At 41.3% G+C, this 18,818-nt stretch overlaps 1 protein-coding gene across 2 annotated transcripts in view; it reads right to left on the bottom strand.

The window, feature by feature from the left end:
• The window catches only part of CACHD1 (cache domain containing 1), a 235,715-nt gene that overhangs the window by 13,881 nt on the left and 203,016 nt on the right, over positions 1-18,818 (bottom strand). For both annotated transcript variants that reach the window (XM_086390374.1, XM_086390375.1), the window contains exons 14-22: positions 15,518-15,660; positions 14,645-14,826; positions 13,639-13,749; positions 5,837-5,959; positions 4,608-4,707; positions 4,404-4,520; positions 2,013-2,173; positions 1,604-1,690; positions 662-778 (exon numbers count right to left, since the gene is read on the bottom strand). In XM_086390374.1, the coding sequence (XP_086246500.1) occupies positions 662-778; positions 1,604-1,690; positions 2,013-2,173; positions 4,404-4,520; positions 4,608-4,707; positions 5,837-5,959; positions 13,639-13,749; positions 14,645-14,826; positions 15,518-15,660 (1,141 nt within the window). The remainder of the gene's footprint in view (positions 1-661; positions 779-1,603; positions 1,691-2,012; positions 2,174-4,403; positions 4,521-4,607; positions 4,708-5,836; positions 5,960-13,638; positions 13,750-14,644; positions 14,827-15,517; positions 15,661-18,818) is intronic.

Here is an 18,818-nt window from a genome sequence, read left to right as displayed (position 1 = left end):
TCACACACACAGCTGAGTTCTGTTTCTAGAACCCATAATTTCCTGCTCCCTTGGCCTTGCTTTGTCATGCCATTTCCTCTCTTATGCCTCTTATTTCTAGAAAACTTTTCCGCCCACAGATGAGGCTACTAATATAGGGGTATGTGTGTGTATGCGCTCATGAGCAAGCGTGGGCCCGGTAGTTGCTCAATTGTGTCTGACTCTTTGCGACCCCATGGACCCTGCCAGGTTCCTCTGCCCATGAAATTCTCCAAGCAACAATACTGGAGTGGGTAGCCATTCCCTTCTCTAGGGGATCTTTCCGACCAGGGATTGAACTTGGGTCTCCTGCATTGTAGGCAGATTCTTTACCATCTGAGCCACCAGGGAAGACCACTAACATAGGTACATGTGCCAAATATCTGTAACAAGTAGAAACCAAGTAATGCTAAAATTGGTGGATAAAAGGCAGATAAGAACAGATAACACTAAAATTGGTGGATAAAAGGCAGATAAAAGTCAGTTTTAGATCTGAAAAACTGGCACATCTTTTAAAAACATCAAACATGGGGATGATGAATATCATCCGGAAAGTCCCATTGAGGCTGCTGTTCTCTGTTCTTTCCGAGGCTCTGCTCCCACGGCTGCGATGCTGGCGTGAATCAGCGCTGAGCATGCTTACCCACTCTCCGTCCTCTGACTGCACCTGCTGTTCACACACTGGTGAAGAGCATCCTGCAGGCCAGGGTCAATAGCTGTGTACGTCACTGGCTCCTGGTGTACCTCACAGCTTGGGTTTCTATGAAGGGGCAAGTCTGAAGGTTAGGACCGATACCATCTGCATTCCAAACTCATCATGCCCTTGGCCCCTGACGGTGCCAGAAAGACCTGCGTTTGAACTCTGGCTTTGTCATTTACCTGTATGAAACCTGGGGCCAATCTGGTCTTACAATCTGTCACTGAGAAAAGTAATGCTATCTTATGTGTGTGAAAGGTTCTTACATGTTTATCAAAGGGTAAACTAGAAAACTAAGTGACTTACCAGGCATACAGCATCTGACATGTTAGACACTTGTAACAGTCTCATACTTTTTGTAAGTAGTACATACACTTATAAAACTTTTTTAGAATTTTTATTCAAACCTGAAAGTGGGCTTCATTTTAAAATACTATGGAGTTTGAAAACTAGCTCATTGAACAGTTCCATCACTAAAATGAATCATCTTCTTATAGTTCCAACTTGAAACAAATCTATAAGACTCTCAGTATAAATATGCACACATACATATATAGTCTTATATATATCTCCCAGCATAAATATGCACATATAACACATATATATGTATGTACTCGGTTGCTCAGCTGTGTCTGACTCTTTGAGACCCCATGAACTCTAGCCAGCCAGTCTCCTCTCTCCATGAAATTTTCCAGGCAATAATATTAGAGTGGGTTTCTATTTCCTACTCCAGGGGATCTTCCTGACCCAGGGATCGAACCCACGTCTCCTGCATTAGCAGGCATGTTCTTTACCACTGTGCCACTTGGGAAGCCCACAAATATATATGTGTGTGTGTGTGTGTGTGTGTGTGTGTGTGTGTGTGTGTGTACACGATTTTTTATTTACCTGTTCTCTGCATTGGTGAGGTTGCCAGTACACTCATTGACCTCTAGAGGGCACTCACAAGGACATTCACATTCATTTTGTTCCATTCTGAAAAGCAAAAGGAAAAGTTACTATGCAGAGGGTTGATCAACTATATATTGCACACACACTGAGGGAGGTGAAATAAAGACAACATGAGCTAGCTAAAGCAGGCAGTAAACGCTATCACCAAAGGTTTAAATATTCAACTGACCTCAATCCACTGTTCTTTGGACAAGGATGTTACAAACAACAGTTCTAAATGCTTTTGCAACCAGGACTTTCCTTTCCTTTAGGGCACACCTGAGCACTTTATGTATATTGTACAGCTGGCATCAGTTAAGATATTCAATAGGTGGTAAACAGAGAGTATGTCCCACCCCATTTTTACCGGTGACAGTTGAGACAGAGCCGGTCTACCATGCTACAAGCACAGAAGGCAAGAGAGTCGCATGTTTCGTTGACAATGCCCACAAATGCATTGGTTCCTGGGATCCTCGCCAGTCTGTATTTAGAACAGTGACTGCCATGCACAAGGTTCGTCAAATCCCCCTGCAGACAACAGACGTGTCAGAGGTGACAGACAACAACACAAAGACTCAGCTCTACCATCCTGAAAACAGCTTACAACAAAACTTAACTTCTGATTAAAACAGTAGTTATACAGTCCTTGCTAGAAATTTGGAAAACAGAAAATTTTCTTAATTACCATCAGTCAGAGATAGACCTCATTTAACAGTGTGTGTACATTATTCTTTTATCCATGATGGCTCAGACGGTAAAGACGTCTGCAATGTAGGAGACCAGGGTTCGATCCCTGGGTTGGGAAGATCCCCTGGAGAAGGGCATGGCAACCCACTTGAGTATTGTTGCCTGGAGAATCCCCATGGACAGAGAGGCCTGGCAGGCTACAGTCCATGGGGTCACAAAGAGTTGGACATGACTGAGTGACTAAGCACAGCACAGCATACGGTTACATGATATGTTTTTATAGCTCTTTCTGTAATTTTTCTTTTTTTGAAACACATAATGATATAAAATGAAAATAACTGCAAGAAGCAATAAAGACAACTTTCAGGTACAGAATAGCCTAAAACTTATTCAAAGGCAAACCTAACCAGCCAAAAACATGCACCCCCTTTACCCCCCTCACTGTCTCTTGGATAACAAACCTCTTATTCTAGGATAACACAATTATTTAAAAACCAAAGACTCTTTAAGAGGCCAATTTTCTGCTTCCAGAATATTTAAACAATCCAACTAAAGTGAGCATCTTTTTCTTCATTCTATCACAAAAAAATGTGATAGCCGGCTTCATGAAATGTCTACAATTATCTGAAAGCCAAAGATTCTAAAGCAGCATTGTAAAGTTGAATATGGTCATTTTTTCTGCATGTGTCATCTGAGTCTTGTTTCCATGCCAGTCATCCCTGAGGTGTGCATAGTGAGGATAAGCCTAACCCTGAGAATCATGGCACTGAAAGGGTTTTCAAGAGGTCTTGATAAATTCTCCACTGCCTGGAACATGCCCACCTTTACAAGATAAGCAATAACATAGGCTTATCAGCCTGTTAGCTCCAATAACCAGGAATGCTCCAATTCCATTTTGGAATAACTTGGGCTGTTAAGAATTTATTCTAATTCATATTCCACTAAAATTTGCATTTTGAAAAATTTCTACTGGAGTATCCTGGCTGTCTCCTGAAGGCTCAGAAAGTCATTGTACAAATGACAGCAGATACGCTAGCTAAGGCAGACTTTCATACGAAAGCCTTACCTGACAGCCTCCCTCTGATCACACGTTTGTCAATGTCTCCTTTATAGAAAGTGCTCCTCAAAGTATGGGGGCGGAACAGAGTAATAATGACTTCCCTTGCTTTGAAAACACTAACCTACTAATATATTCATTTAAAAAACTCTCTATTTCCCCAGACAGTTGTTTTTGCAATCACTTTTTCTAAGCTTGTGTTTAGGATTTTCATTTAACCCAATACGTCTTTATAATTATTATTAATTTAAAAAATTTTGGGCTGTACCCTGCAGCATGTATGATCTTAATTCACTGACCAGGGATAGAACCTGCAACCTTTGCCTTAGAAGGTGGAGTCTTAACCACTGAACCACCGGGGAAGTCCCTTTACAGTTACTTTTTTTAATGATACAAGTAATGATTTGTGAATACAGTTACTTGTGAATAACTTTTTGAATGTAGATTCTGTCATGACCCATTTTCTCTCAGCTAGGATTGTTTACAAATTAATAAGTATATCCTTAAGGACTCTAACCATATCCAGGTAAGTCTGTAGCATCTCAAATCATAAGAGAGTATTCTAAGCTAAAAACAATTATTTTTGGATGATCTACATGAGTGTGGTGCCATGTGGCCCTCTCTTCCTGTCTTTGGGAGATTACTCAGTCTCCCTAAATTCCTAAAGCCAAATTAGGTTAGTTTCTAGTCATCCACCCTGTTTCATCCCACATGTATTTATACAAGAGTGTGGGAAGAGACTTCGGCAGACATTTCAAAGGGCTTAGATTGGATGAGTCTTTAAACAAACAAAACCAAGGCAAAATACCTAGTGTGAGACTTTAAAACATTCATTTATCCACTCTGGGCTTTAAATCCCATAACCATCAAGCTGGGGAACTGGACTGTCACGGCCTATCACTCTAGTTCCCAGGCAATGAAAACAGCTGGGTGTAACCAACATTCAGACATAAACCATGACTCCATTGCAACTCTATAGCCAGATGGGAGAGGAGAACGTGGAGGAGTCCTTACCACAAGGCTCGTGTTGAATTTATAAAACCTCTGGACTGTTCGGTCACTGAAGCTGTTGCATAGGTTCTTCTTGACAAAGTTGGGGTGGTTCAGGATGTCATTTGCTACCAGGGGCTCCTACCAAGGCCAAGCAGAAGACAGATGCCATGTCATTAGTGAGTCGCAGGCCACTTGAGAACTGGGCTCCAGCTTCGCGACCAATACCTTGTGGGTGATGTGCTGCTGCTCCACGGGTGCATGTCCTTTGGGGTCGATGAGGGTTGGATGTGCCACCAGATATCCCCTGTCCTCCATGATGAAGCACCTATATCAAGACAAGGACATCCCTCATTCATAGAAGTCGTTGCTCTGTGCTTTTGGTGAGCATTTATCTAACACAAACTGCATTTATCTCAGGTCCTCAATAAAGGTGCATGGACAAAATGAAGGAAGGCTGGCAGTCAGGTGACAGATGCATTATTCTCGAGGCGCTGGATCACCTGGCATAAGGTTTAAGGTCAGAGAGTTATACCTGACTCCGAGTTCACCTATATACTTCATAAGAATGTGACCACCCAGACTATGTAAGATGGGCTCAATGATCTTCTGCAAGAACATGTAAAGCGAGACTCCTTTTTTCCTGGGGAGGGAGACTGTGAAAGAAGCACTTGAGTATTTACAGGCACAAAAGTAAACCATACAATTTCTTCTTTCAATGATAAACATATATAAAATACAACATGCAGAGGACATACAAAAATATATTTGATGGAAACACTAAATAAGTGAAGCTAGAACTGATTTCATCAAGACTATAGTCTGCTTTTACTCTCCATTCATCATAACAATTTGCTGTGAATCCTGCATTTCCCCACTAAGGGCCAATGTGAAATTTAGCAGGGACATGAAGCACGGGCCATGAGTTGGAAATAAGAAAGCTATTTTAAAAAGCGGCCTGTATTAAATCAAGGGAATGCCCTTGCTTTGATCAGACATGCTCTTTTGAAATTCAGGCAGCAAAGACTTTCGGTTCCATGAGCCCCTTTCTGGGGAAATGTACAAAGTAACGAAATGTACAAAGTCTAAGTGTCTGAAAATCTCACAAAGGCTTTGGTTTAATAACTAAGTTCACATCAAAAGTACTACCCAAGAGTACCCTCTGGTCTTTCTAGCACCCAAGATATGGGAAACCTGTAATTACTGACTATTAGAGAAATAAGAGATTTTGGAGAATTTTGTGCCACAGTTACTCCCCTTGTTAGAAGTCAAATCTGTTTGTTTAAGTCATAAGCAATGTGCATTTTAGAAATTAAAAGAACAAAAACCTCCTTAATAGGACACCTAGGCATTGGACTCAGTTTCTAGTGCTATGACAAGGTGTCTGGCATTCCACTAGACATCCTTGTCTTTGTATTATGCAGCTAGTTAGGATACACAGTCTCTGAAGGGCTTACCTTATTTTATTGCCACCATCTTGGTTACAAACTGGTAACAAGTCCATCAGAACCTTGTAGAAGTATCTAAGCGTGAAATCAATGCCCATCACAGCCACAGTATGTCCGGAAGACAGCTGTGTACTTCAGGTAAAAGAGATCAATAAGAATAAGAGGTGTGTCTTATTTAAAGGCAAAAATTATATTCAATCATAGGACATTGTATGGTTTCAGAAACACATGCCCACTGTTCTCCACAATTTCTACCTTTGGAGAAACAATTAACTAAATGACTAACTTAGCTTAACATGGAGATTTGATACGAGAAAAATTTAAGATTAAAGGTAAGAATTCCTGAATAAGACTAGCCCAAAACACAGGTCAGTTGTAGAATATGGCTAGTCATAATTATTGGAAGAAAAGCTATGACCAACCTAGACAGCATATTAAAAAGAAAAGACATTACTTTGCAGGCAAAGGTCATCTAGTCAAAGTTATGGTTTTTCCAGTAGTCATGTATGGATGTGAAAGTTGGACTATAAAGAAAGCTGAGAGCTGAAGAATTGATGCTTTTGAGCTGTGGTGTTGAAGAAGCCTCTTGAGAGTCCCTTGGACTGCAAGGAGATCCAACCAGTCAATCCTAAAGGAAATCAGTCCCGAATATTCATTGGAAGGACTTCTGTTGAAGCTGAAACTCCAATACTTTGGCCACCTGATAAGAGGAACTGATTCATTGGAACAGACACTGATGCTGGGAGATGGAAGGCAGGAGGAGAAGGGGATGACAGAGGAAGAGATGATTGGATGGCATCACTGATTCAATGCATATGAGTTTGAGCAAGCTCTGGGAGCTGGTGATGGGACAGGGAAGTCTGGTGTGCTGCATTCCATGGGGTCGCAAAGAGTTGGACACGACTGAGTGACTGAACTGAACTATAGATGTTCAGACAATGGTGGGATTATTCTTTGTCAAGAATAAGGGGGTGGGGGAGATAGGTATCTGGTGGGAGGTTTAATACGTGGCTCTCAGGGTTCCTTCCAACAAGAAACCTTTTTTTCCTTCAATTTTTAAAAAATTGAGATATAATTGATTTATAATATATTAATTTCAACTGTTTAGCAAAGTGATTGTTATACATTTAAAAATATTCTGTTCCATTTTATGGCTTATCAGAGGATATGAAATATAGTTCTCTGTACTATAGTAGGACATTGTTATTTATTCATTCTATATATAAAAGCTTGCATCTGCTAACCCCAACCTCCCACTCCCTTCCCTCCCCAAATGCCTCCCCCTTGGCAACCAATAGTCTTCAAAAGGAACCTTTAGACAAAAAGCTTGTGTGACGTCATTATTTCCTTCATTTCATAGATAATGAAAAAAATCTATAGTTAATAATTAATCTATAGTTAATCTATACACCTCATTTAATAGAGATCTCAATGGTTAACTAGTTTAGGTCATACAAAATTTAGTAAAACCAATGTTTTGCTTTCTTCCTATAACACTATAGGGTTGGCTCTACTCAAAACCAGCTCATATTCTAGAACAAGACTCTCCTGGTTCATAGGCCAGTACTGTCTCCACTCAAAAATGTTTCTCACAAAAGTAGGAGCAAACATAGAAGAAGTTGGGGAGGACAACTTATGCTTGCTAGCCTTTTAGCTCTCAAACCCTGGTCTTGTTGGTTTCCATCTATTTGGCTACTGGGATGCTACTTAACCTTTCTAAGGCTCAGCTTTCATGTCTGAAACGGGGTTAATGATAGTATCTACGTCAAAGTGCTGTTACTGGGATTAAATGGGAGACTGTGTTTATAGCGCTAAGCAAGCTGCTTAATATACTGAAAATACCTAATAAGGAAAAGTTACTTTAAAGAAAACCAAACATGGCTTTAAGCTCAGGCCTACACGGAGAGTAAACATTTTATTCTTTCCGAGAAATTGCTAAATATATCAGAAGCATAAGCATCTCATTGGAACTGAGGTTCTTCTTAGTTTATGTTCATGGGTAGTCGAAGGATCTTGGGTTAACTTAACCAGTGAACTCCAATATTCCTATACCGGTTAAAAATTTGAAGTTTATTCCACATGCGATGTTTTAAGTGCCCATCATTACCATTATTTGCCTGCCTAATTTCTTCGTTAAGAAAAATACCAAAAGAAAAACGATGCTGAAGCTCAGAAGAAACTTCCCAAAGTAAAATCCTCTTCTGGAAAATCAAAACTTCATAGTGAAATTAGCTTTGCCATAGAGACAACTGGTTACTGTCAACATTAATCCCAACTTATTAACCCAACCCTCACCACTGACCCCTCACTCCTGTTGAAACAAACAAAACAAAACTAGAAAAAGGCACCAAGATCTGCAATGAAATTTCCATCAGGAACTTCCCTGATGGTCCAATGGCTGAGACTCTGTGCTTCCAATGAAGGGGGCCCGGGTTTGATCCCTGCTCAGGGGAACTAGAATCCATATGTCACAGCTACGAGTTCATGTGCTGCAACAAAGAGCTAGTGCAGACAAATAAATAAATATTAAAAAAAAAAAAGAGATTTCTGAGGTTTTCCTGGTGGCTCAGTGGTAAAGAATCTGCTTGACAGTGCGGGAGATACAGGTTGGATCCCTGGTCTGGGAAGATCGCCAGGCCACAGAATAATGAAACCTGTGCTCTAGAGCCTGAGAGCCGGAACCACTGAAGCCTGTGCACCCCAGAGCCCATGGTCTGGAACAAGAGGAGCCACAGCAATGAGAAGCTTGTACACTGCAATAAATAGTCGTTTCTGCTCACCACAACTAGAAAAAAAACCCTGCAAAGCAACGAAGACCCATCACAGCTATAAATAAACTTCTATCAGAACTTTCCTATCAGAGCTATTTTGGGCATGGGATGGGAGAAGACCATGTTGTGGGATTGTCTTTGAGAGGCTACTGCCTCAGAAAGAGCCCCTATTATTACTTAAGTAACTTAAATTCTACCGTGGGAACAGTTCAAAATTCAATTACAGTTACAAAATCCTTACAGGATTTGTACACTGTAGAAAACAATATTTTGCTAAAGTACTAGTCAAAAGGAGTCTAAACCCCTCTGGCTTGTCCAGGAAAGACAGATGAGTCTGCATAATAGTCATCATTATGATGACAGTAATGGCTTCCATTTACTGAATGTTCACAATTGATAGGCATTCTGGTAGGCATCTGAATACATCACTTCAGTGATTTCTCACAGAAAGCTTGTGAGGCAGTACTTCCAGAAAACCAAAGCTTGGGGAGATTCAGTGTTTGGTTGAGGTCACATAGTGAATAACTAGTGGAAGCCTGAATTCAAACTCAGTGCCTTTAACTTCAAAGCATATGTGCCGTATGCTAAACCGTTTCAGTCACGTCCAAGTCCTTGAGACCCTATGGTCTGTACCCACCAGGCTTCTCTGTCCATGGGGATTCTCCAGGCAAGAATATCGGAGTGGGTGGCCATGCCCTCCTCTAGAGGATCTTCCTGACCCAGGGACTGAACTGGCATCTCATATGTCTCCTGCAGGTGGATTCTTTACTACTAGTGCCACCCGGAAAGGCTGTATATTCCTAACCAATAGATTTTCTGCCTCCTTAGATCTGCATGGCATTCAAAAGTTTCCAAGCAATTTTAAACCATTTATTTAATTTCCTTTGAAGACATCGGAAAGGAATTATAATTCCTATTTTATAAATGAAAAATTAGGTTTAGAATGGTTATCGATCACTTTTTACTTATGGCTTAGAAACCAGTACAAAATCTGGTTCTTTCTATAGTACTATAGCTGCCTTAGTTAAAAAATACAATTCAGGTTTTTGGGGACAAGTTGATTTGGTTTCTAAACTTCCCTTGCATGACCGCCATCTGCTCCCACATATGATAAACACACTGAAGTAAAAGCATATACGTTGCCCATGGAAGTCTAGCATTCATATTTTCACCTGCATTTGAAAAATGTCCATGGTTACCATAGCAACTCGTAAAGACTACCACAGGAAAATGAAACCAAGCCTACATTTCTCAGCACAACATTGCATGCTTTGCAGTGCTCCGGTGAGATTTTCACTGCCAAAGGCTTGTCTGACCAGTTCCTTAATCACTGACTGTACTTCGTCATCTCTATCACACTACCTTCCTCCAAACAGTGAACACCTAGATTCTCAGGCCACTAACAATGCTGATGAAAGAATCAGAGGACAGTTGCTATAGCTGTGTAATTGATAAGTGAGCACTGAAAAACCTGTCCTCAAGAGCGCAACCCAACTGCATTTGAAAACCAAGGGAGAATTAGAGTGTTTCACAACAAGTTGAACATTAGCTTAAGTTCTCTCTTCTGACCAATTAAAATGCCAGAAACTTAAAAGCATGAATAGCGTAATAATAAAAGTAACTACCATTTATTGAGGATTTGACACTGGCAAGCATTTTACATACATTATCTATAATTTTCACTTCTTCAGTTCAGTCCAGGCATTGCTACCTCTGTTTCACACACGAGGCTCAGAGAATCATGGAATATAATACTAATACAAACATTTAACATTTATTGAGCCCTTAACTTATATGCAGAGTACATCATGAGAAACGCTGGGCTGGAAGAAGCACAAGCTGGAATAAAGATTGCCGGGAGAAACAGCAATAACCTCAGATATGCAGATGACACCACCCTATGGCAGAAAGTGAAGAGGAACTAAAAAGCCTCTTGATGAAAGTGAAAGAGGAGAGTGAAAAAGTTGGCTTAAAGCTCAACATTCAGAAAACGAAGATCATGGCATCTGGTCCCATCACTTCATGGGAAATAGATGGGGAAACAGTGGAAACAGTGTCAGACTTTCCCTTGGACTACAAGGAGGTCCAACCAGTGCTGTGATTCATGGGGTTGCAAAGAGTCGGACACGACTGAGCGACTGAACTGAACTGAACTGAGCCCTTACCATGCGCCATGCAGTGTTCTTGGAGACTCATGTATATTACTTAAAATAATCTTTAAATCATCACTTGAGGTAGGTCCTAATATCCTTCTTTCATAAGTGAGGAAACCAAGGCAAAAAAGGAACTTGTTAATGGTCATACAGACAGTAAATGGCAAATCTGCTTTTACAGAGTAGAATCCATCTTCGGGAGAGGGCAGGTTCTCAAGTTGGCATGTGAGATCAAAGTCACTGGTACTCATTTGGAAGAAGTCCCTTTGCAGAGCCCACCTATGAACACACCCATTAAAGCTGCAGTTGCCTTGGTTGAAAACCAGAAGCAGTAGTTGACTTGCATTCTAAGTTATACAGTGAACAAAACAGAAGGTTTTAAATAATAAAAACATGCTCACCTAAGGAAAATGTTCAAACAATCAAGTCCATGGGACTGCATATTGATCAAGACGTGAGCAGATACTTATTCCTGGAATACACTCTCATTGAGAGAGTGATGGACAGGTTTTTTAACTCTTGTTAAACTTAAATAGCTAAACTTGTGTAGTCTAAATACACTATCAGTGTTAGTTGCTCAGTTGTGTCTGATTCTTTGGGACCTCATAGACTGTAGCCAACCAGGCTCTCTGTCCATGGAATTCTCCAGGCAAGAATACTGGAGTGGATAGCCATTCCTTTCTCCAGTGGATTTTCCTGACTCAGGGATCAAACCTGGGGTTCCTGCATTGCAGGCAGATTCTTTTACTGTCTGAGTCATAAACAATAGCCAAATAAAGGAACTGAACCCAAGATATTTTGCAACTTGAAAGTCCATCCTATTTCCATCATGCTTCATTTGGGATGACATGATAAATATTTATAAATAAATGAGAAACTTCCACCCACTCAAATTCTGACAAAAACAAGTATACGAGCATAAAAATCTGTACCTCTCTGTGATCCCCCTGCCTCCCCTACAGCAAAACAATACTGTGTAGGAGGAAAAGTTAATGGTTCTTGATAATGAGTGGCAGGTGGGAGAAGCCAGATCAAGGATTAAGTCAAGGAATAAGTAAGACACACAGGTAGGCATCCTCTCCCTGCTCCAAGCATCACCTTTAAGAGCCCGATTCCAGCCCATGTCCTTGTCATCAAAGATCAAGGTGACTGCTGTCCCCTCAAAGAAAACACCTTTGTTTACTTTTTCTCAATTGACTAGAATATATGAGAGAAAAGATAAGTCTCACTATTCAGACAACAGTAGGTATATGTCTTATAGATGGTCTGTTACTAAAAACATTGAAAAGATTTGTTCTAAGAGAACGTTCGCTTGTTCATATGTGATGAAGCCAAATAGATATCATGCCCTGAAAAGAAATCAATATCTGGCTGGCAACAGGGCCCTGCTTACCATGGAGACACAGGTCACGCTATTGAAATTCCACACAGCACTGCTTCCCAATTCTTGTTCCCAATGAACTAGCATTAGAATAATTCTACTGATGTCAATCATTTGATATATAATGAGCACCAGTGAAAAGCATAAAGTTAGCAAGAAAATCTGTCTCCCATAAATTTTAAGGCATCATTACAGATACCAGTCAAGATATAGTCTCTATTGGTTGCTAAGGGAAAAAACAGTGATTTGTACAATGAAGGGATTAAAACAATGTGTTTGACTTTCCTCCTTATCTAACATTTCACTGACATTTGTAGCTTAAATACTGAAACCTCAAAAACCTGAAATATAAAGCACCCTAAATATATTTACAGTGATACTGACATTTTATAGCATTCTTGGAAAAATCAGTTTTCAAAATGCCATTCATTTCTCAAGAGAGTGCAATGACAAAGTAAGAACAGCAACAGAACCATCATAACAACAACAAATTCCTATATAATTCTACCGCTGCTGCTGCTAAGTCACTTCAGTCGTATCCAACCCTGTGTGACCCCATAGACAGCAGCCCACCAGGCTCCTGTCCCTGGGATTCTTCAGGCAAGAACACTGGAGTGGGTTGCCATTTCCTTTTCCAATGCATGAAAGTGAAAGTGAAGTCGATCAGTCGAGTCCGACTCTTTGCGACCCCATGGACTGTAGCCTACCAGGCTCCTCTGTCCATGGGATTTTCCAGGCAAGATTACTGGAGTAGGGTGCCATATATAATTCTAAAGAAACTCAAATACAAGAGGGAAGAATTTTGTCTTGATACATTTTTTCCTTCACTAGCAGTACTCTTTGTTCGGGAAAACACTCTCTGATAATAATAACTGTCAATTTCTTTGATTGGTTTAAGACTGGCATTTTCAGGAACTGCTTTACTGAATCTAACATCTCTGTTTTTCTTCTTCATAAGCACCCTCATGGCTACTAACAGGGTTAAGTGCCTTTTATTGACTCAATCACATGATGGCCTTGTAAGGTAAGCATTATCCCCATTTTACAGACATCAGGAAGTTTAGGAAAACCAAGACAACACAGAGAAGATATTCAAATCCCAGCTTGCCCATATCAAATGTCATACCTTTGCTACTACTCCTTGCTATCTACTAGTCTATTCAGATTTTCAAAATATCCTTAATGTTTTCAAGAAATGAGTAAATATTAGTTGAACTATTACCTGGTGGGGGAAGGAGAGGGTGGATGAATTGAGAGAGCACCGCTGACATATACACAGTACCAGATGGAAAATAGACAGCTAGCGGGAAGCTACTGTGTAACACAGGGAGCTCGGCTCAGTGCTCTGTTATGACTCGGAGATGTGAGACGGGAGGGAGGCTCGAGAGGGAGGGGGAAATGTATGTATATAGCTGATTCACGTTGCTGTCCAGCAGGAACCAATACAACATTGGGAAAGGAATTATCCTCCAATTAAAAAGAAAATTAAAAATAAAGAAATATTACCTGGATGAATGAATTGTATGACTGATAGTCACTACATAGCCAGCTCCTCCAACGTCTAAGTAAGGGCCAGTTAAGGAAATCAAACCTGGATTAGCTACTGCATGGAGATACCTGATGGAGACCAAAGAAAGTCCTTACTTTAGTGTACGAACAACAACTTTGCACATTTCAAAGAAAAGTGAGCTTGCAACCTAAAAAAATATTGTAAACTGTGCTTATGTTACATTTAAGTTCAAAAGGATTCCCACCCTTTATATCTGACTACAGCATCAACAACAAGGGGTCAATAAAAATATGGAATTCTCTTTTGAAAAGATACTGAACTCAGTATATATGTGAGATTTTAATAAGCTTTTAAAAATATAGATGTTTTCGAGGCAAAACCAAAGATGAATAAATCAGGTAAGGGCAAACACAACTGGGCACATACAAATGAGCCCTGGATTGGGAAGGGCGGGAGAACAGGCAGTAAAAAAGATGAGCCAACTCCCGAGTAACCCAGCTGCTAAGCAGCTCAAGAAGAGAAACCCTGTTTTTATGCCCAGGTTGCCCCTTGCTATACTACCTGACCAGCTTTTGCATTTGAAAATCAGAGTAAAAATAAATCCTTGAAGTAAAAAAGTATTTTTCAGTTTTTATGTCATTTTTCGTAGGTCATATATGAGCTGTAATTTGACACCATGATCATATGCAATGACAGTAAGTATATTCATTGTGGACACACTGCATATAAGGTGGGAATCAAACCACTAGGAACTGAAAAGGCCAAGTATAAAGCATTTCAGTCTCAACAGCTCAGTAAAGAGATAAAAGCACTGTAGACAGAGGAAGCCCACAAAGCTGCTGTTCACACTATGTTTAAAAAACAATACAAAAACATATTTCCACTGCCATGAAAAGTATCTTCTTTAAATATGACTGCCAGAAGTTGCTTTACCGTATGTACTTATCATGTCTCTCCAGGACTGGGGGAGAACCTTTGATAATGGAAGCCCCTAAAACTCACCATTGTCTCCTAGTGGGATCAAATGCTTTGTCCATGAGGGAGCCAGGATAAATTCTGAGGACGCCATTGGGTGTTGCTATGTAACGGCGGACAATGTAAGTGTTCAGGCTACTCATTTCCATTTGTGTCATCCATTCATCTGTGACGTGGCTGGTAGCCATTACTTCATTTCTGACAGAGAACTGGGAAACAAAGGAAGACATAGCGGGGATCCTTTAAGACTCACATGAAAAGAGAATGGCCTGCTGGCAGAGCTTCCCAAAGCTCTCTTGCAGAGAAGCCAAGCCCAATTACTTCTTAAAAATCTTTCCACAGCAGATGGATACAGCCAAACTTGGTGAAAACAAAAGCTTCCTGAAATATAGCCAGTGGACGTGTGACTTACTCAGTTGTTCATCCTACTTAGGCTTTCTTGCATTTATGAGGAAAGAACATATAGTGCAGCATTAATTAAATACACACACAGGCGCGCGTAAACACACACACACACACACACATCCCCTAAACCTCTGCTCCTTAAACTTCATCATATTTATCTCAACCGACAGTAGGGGCACTTTACTTCATCCCCCTGGGAAAAATGGGGCTGGGAAAGTTTCTCTGGTCTCTAACTCCTACCCCGCCTACCTAGAAAACCTCTACTGCATCTAAAGCCTGAAAGATATTCTGCATCTGGCCCACAGGGCTTCTTAATCCATCAGAAGGGTCCTCGCTGGCCAGCCTCCCCTGGGCCTCACACTCTGTCTTTCTGGCTCTCCAGCTGAGAGGCACAGATCCAGAGGCTGGCTTCCCACTTCAAAGGTTCACTGCAGCAACCCCTTCCGGGCTTGCGGAGGGGAATAGCAGAAATGCGGGCCCCAGGACAGCACTCACTTTGAGCCCCGGGTTGGCAATGAGGCGGGTGTTGTCGCTGAGATAGGCTGTGTAGTGCTCCACCATGCGCTTTGTCTCTGGCTGGCTGAGGTGCTCGTAGGGGGAGGAAAAGCTGCCAGCAGACAGCATAACGGTTGGACTTTCTGAAAGAGAAGCAAACAAAGCAGGCCTGAGAACATGGGGCCTGCACCTCAGGCTCAAACAAAAGCCTGGCTAAGGCTCTGCCCATCTGTCAGCTGTAGGGGCTTAGAGTCACTCCTAAGGAAAGCAAAGAACTCCACGCTAGAAGGAGCTGTGAAGGACAAAAGTCAGATTCTCTCCCTGCAGGGAGCTTACAGTCCTGGATTCTAAAGATCAGTCCTGGGTGTTTACTGGAAGGACTGATGCTAAAGCTGAAACTCCAGTACTTTGGCCACCTCATGCGAAGAGTTGACTCATTGGAAAAGACTCTGATGCTGGGAGGGATTGGGGGCCAGAGGAGAAGGGGATGACAGAGGATGAGATGGTTGGATGGCATCACTGACTCGATGGACATGAGTTTGGGTGAACTCCGGGAGTTGGTGATGGACAGGGAGGCCTGGTGTGCTGTGATTCATGGGGTCGCAAAGAGTCGGACACGACTGAGCGACTAAACTGAACTGAAACCTGAAGAGACACAAGAGTTGAGAATGTAACTGTTCAACATACTGACTCTCTGCAACCCCATGGACTATACAGTCCATGGAATTCTCCAGGCCAGAATACTGGAGTGGGGATCTTACCAACCCAGGGATTGAACCCAGGTCTCCCGCATTGCAGGTGAATTCTTCAGCAGCTGAGCTACGAGGTAAGCCCCAACATACCTTAGATCCACATAGAACATCTTACACTTATTGGGACCAAGGAGGTAGCACATGACATAAAGTCAGACTGGGTTGGACCTGGGCTCCACCATTTCCTGGTTGTGTGATGTGTGGCATGCTCGGTCACTCAGTCCAACTCTTTGCAATCCCATGGACTATATAGCCTGCCAGGCTCCTCTGTCCATGGAATTTTCCAGGCAAGAATACTGGAGTGGGTTGCCATTTCCTACTCCAAGGGATCTTTCTGATGCAGGGATTGAACCCATGTCTCTTGCATCTCCTGCAATGGAAGGTGGATTCTTTACCACTGTACTTCCTGGGAAGCCTGTGTGACTGTTGGACAAGTTAGAATACATGTGATGTTTTTATCATCTGCAATGTGGGGGGAATAGCAGTGCCGATCCTACAGAGTTAAGGTGAAAATTATATGTTAATATACACAAAGAAAATGATTTAATAAATGTAAAGCATTTAGAACAGTCCTTGCCCAAGTCATGTGTCTCTGTAAGTTTTGACTCTTACTGTTCATATTAGTATGATTATCAAGGAATAAGAAAAAATGGAATAAAAGTGGAGTCAATACAAGACTCAACTAAAAAAATTATTCTCACATAGCATATTCTCTAAACATAGCATAAACAAAGTCTATGAAAATGAAGTAGTTAATTGTTGGTCTTACTTAAGAGGAAAAACCCAGTATTATTAGGACAGAAATCCTTGCAATGAATTCCATTATGAAATAAAAACACTACATCTTTGTTTTTGAAATTTTACTCAACTGTATATTTTTAAAAGTATTAGAAAGCACTATCACATGTCTTATCTCGTTTAAATATGTGGGTGCTTTTCTATTCCTTTGTCAGTTCTCACTCACAGTGTCTCATTTCCTTGTGGCCTGGTTTTCTGTCACTGGATGCTGGGCTTACAAACAATTTTTGTAGCAAATGCTAAGGCTCAACAGGATGGGAATATCTTCCTCCACAAAGTATTGCTGTGCCAACCCCAAGATGAGGCAGGATGGGGAGGTGGAAACTCTTCCAATGAGACAGGATAATGACCCAAGTGCTACACTGGGAGACTACGGTATCCAGCTAGTCTATGATGAGCTAACACTCGAGATTCCTTAGACAACTCAGAAGACAGGAATCTCACGTCAAGGGCTGACTTAGTTCCAATTCATTCTTACCCTGAATATATAGTCCTCTGTGACTTCTGCTAAAAGCAGGTAAGTGTGTGGGGGAAGGTGGAGGGCAGAAGGGAGCAGTTTCACTTGTAAGTCTCCACATTTTGAGGACCTTGGATTTGATTTTTGTCGCTCTCCCTAGCCCAAAGAAGCTACCTAAAGCACAATTTCACAGTTGTTTCTTCTGGATTGATTATTATTATTATTGCATTTTGGCTACACCACACGGATTTAAGATCTTAGTTCCTTGACCAGGGATTGAACAGGAGCCCCTTGCATTGGAAGCACAGAGTTTTAATCACTGGACCTCCAGGGAAGTCCCTCTTCCAGGTTGATAAATATGAGTACAGTAAAACCAGTTTTAGATGACAGCTTTCTTCTCTGGGTTCTTATAAGCTCCTGGACTTTGGTCCACTACCAATTAGGTTAGTTCTCTGACAATTTTCAAAAAATTTAAAAAAGGTTCCATCCAGGACTTTTGGTTGAACTGAGCAGGATGGGTCAGAACGGCAGTCTTCCTTCACCAGAACACAATGCTTCCAGTATTGCTGCGTCTCCTTTAACTCTCATATCATCATGGTATAGCTTGGGAGTAATTATTGTATCCATATCAAGGAAAAGAAAGCCAGTGGCTAAAAAAAGGTTCGGTTGCCTAGCAATGAGTTCATGTGTATATGCTCGGGGGGCCTTCTGTGCAGGGTGTGCCAGAGAGACTGTCCCGAAACTCAAAGAATCTAGGACCCAATTGCAGAGATAAGAATAAAGGAAAAAAAAAAAAAGGAAAACAATATTAGACAACACAATGATATAAAAAACATCTCAGGGATAAGAGTTGGACCAGAAGGGGAGGAGAGACAACTCGGGGAGGGGACCTTCCTTGTAGCGATGTGGATAGAAGGAGAGGAAAAACCAAGATACAGGGCCTAGAGTCTTACGTCTAGGAGCTAGACACATAGCTCTTACATATATACCTGTGTACGCAACTGCACAGGATGATGTCATCTTTCAAAATTCCTCTGTCCCTCTTTGTATACCAAGAAAGACAACGCCCCATCCTTCCGACCTCTGGAAGGGAGCTCCAACCTAAATTAATACCTTGCCTCAAAATCCCCATCATCAATGAAATTAGGTAAAAATCACTTATTTGCCATTGTTTCCCTTATTTTCCACTTCTTTTAAAAAATATTTGAATTATCCTGCTTCACTTTCATTACCAACTGTTTCATTGGAGAAGGCAATGGCACCCCACTCCAGTACTCTTGCCTGGAGAATCCCA

Source organism: Bos grunniens, chromosome 3 (genome assembly GCF_055505025.1).
Source record: "Bos grunniens cultivar Pamir isolate PY7600 chromosome 3, Bosgru_T2T1.0, whole genome shotgun sequence".
NCBI lineage: Eukaryota > Metazoa > Chordata > Mammalia > Artiodactyla > Bovidae > Bos > Bos grunniens.
The sequence above is the reverse complement of the archived record's forward strand: the minus strand, read 5'-3'. Positions and strand labels throughout refer to the sequence as shown.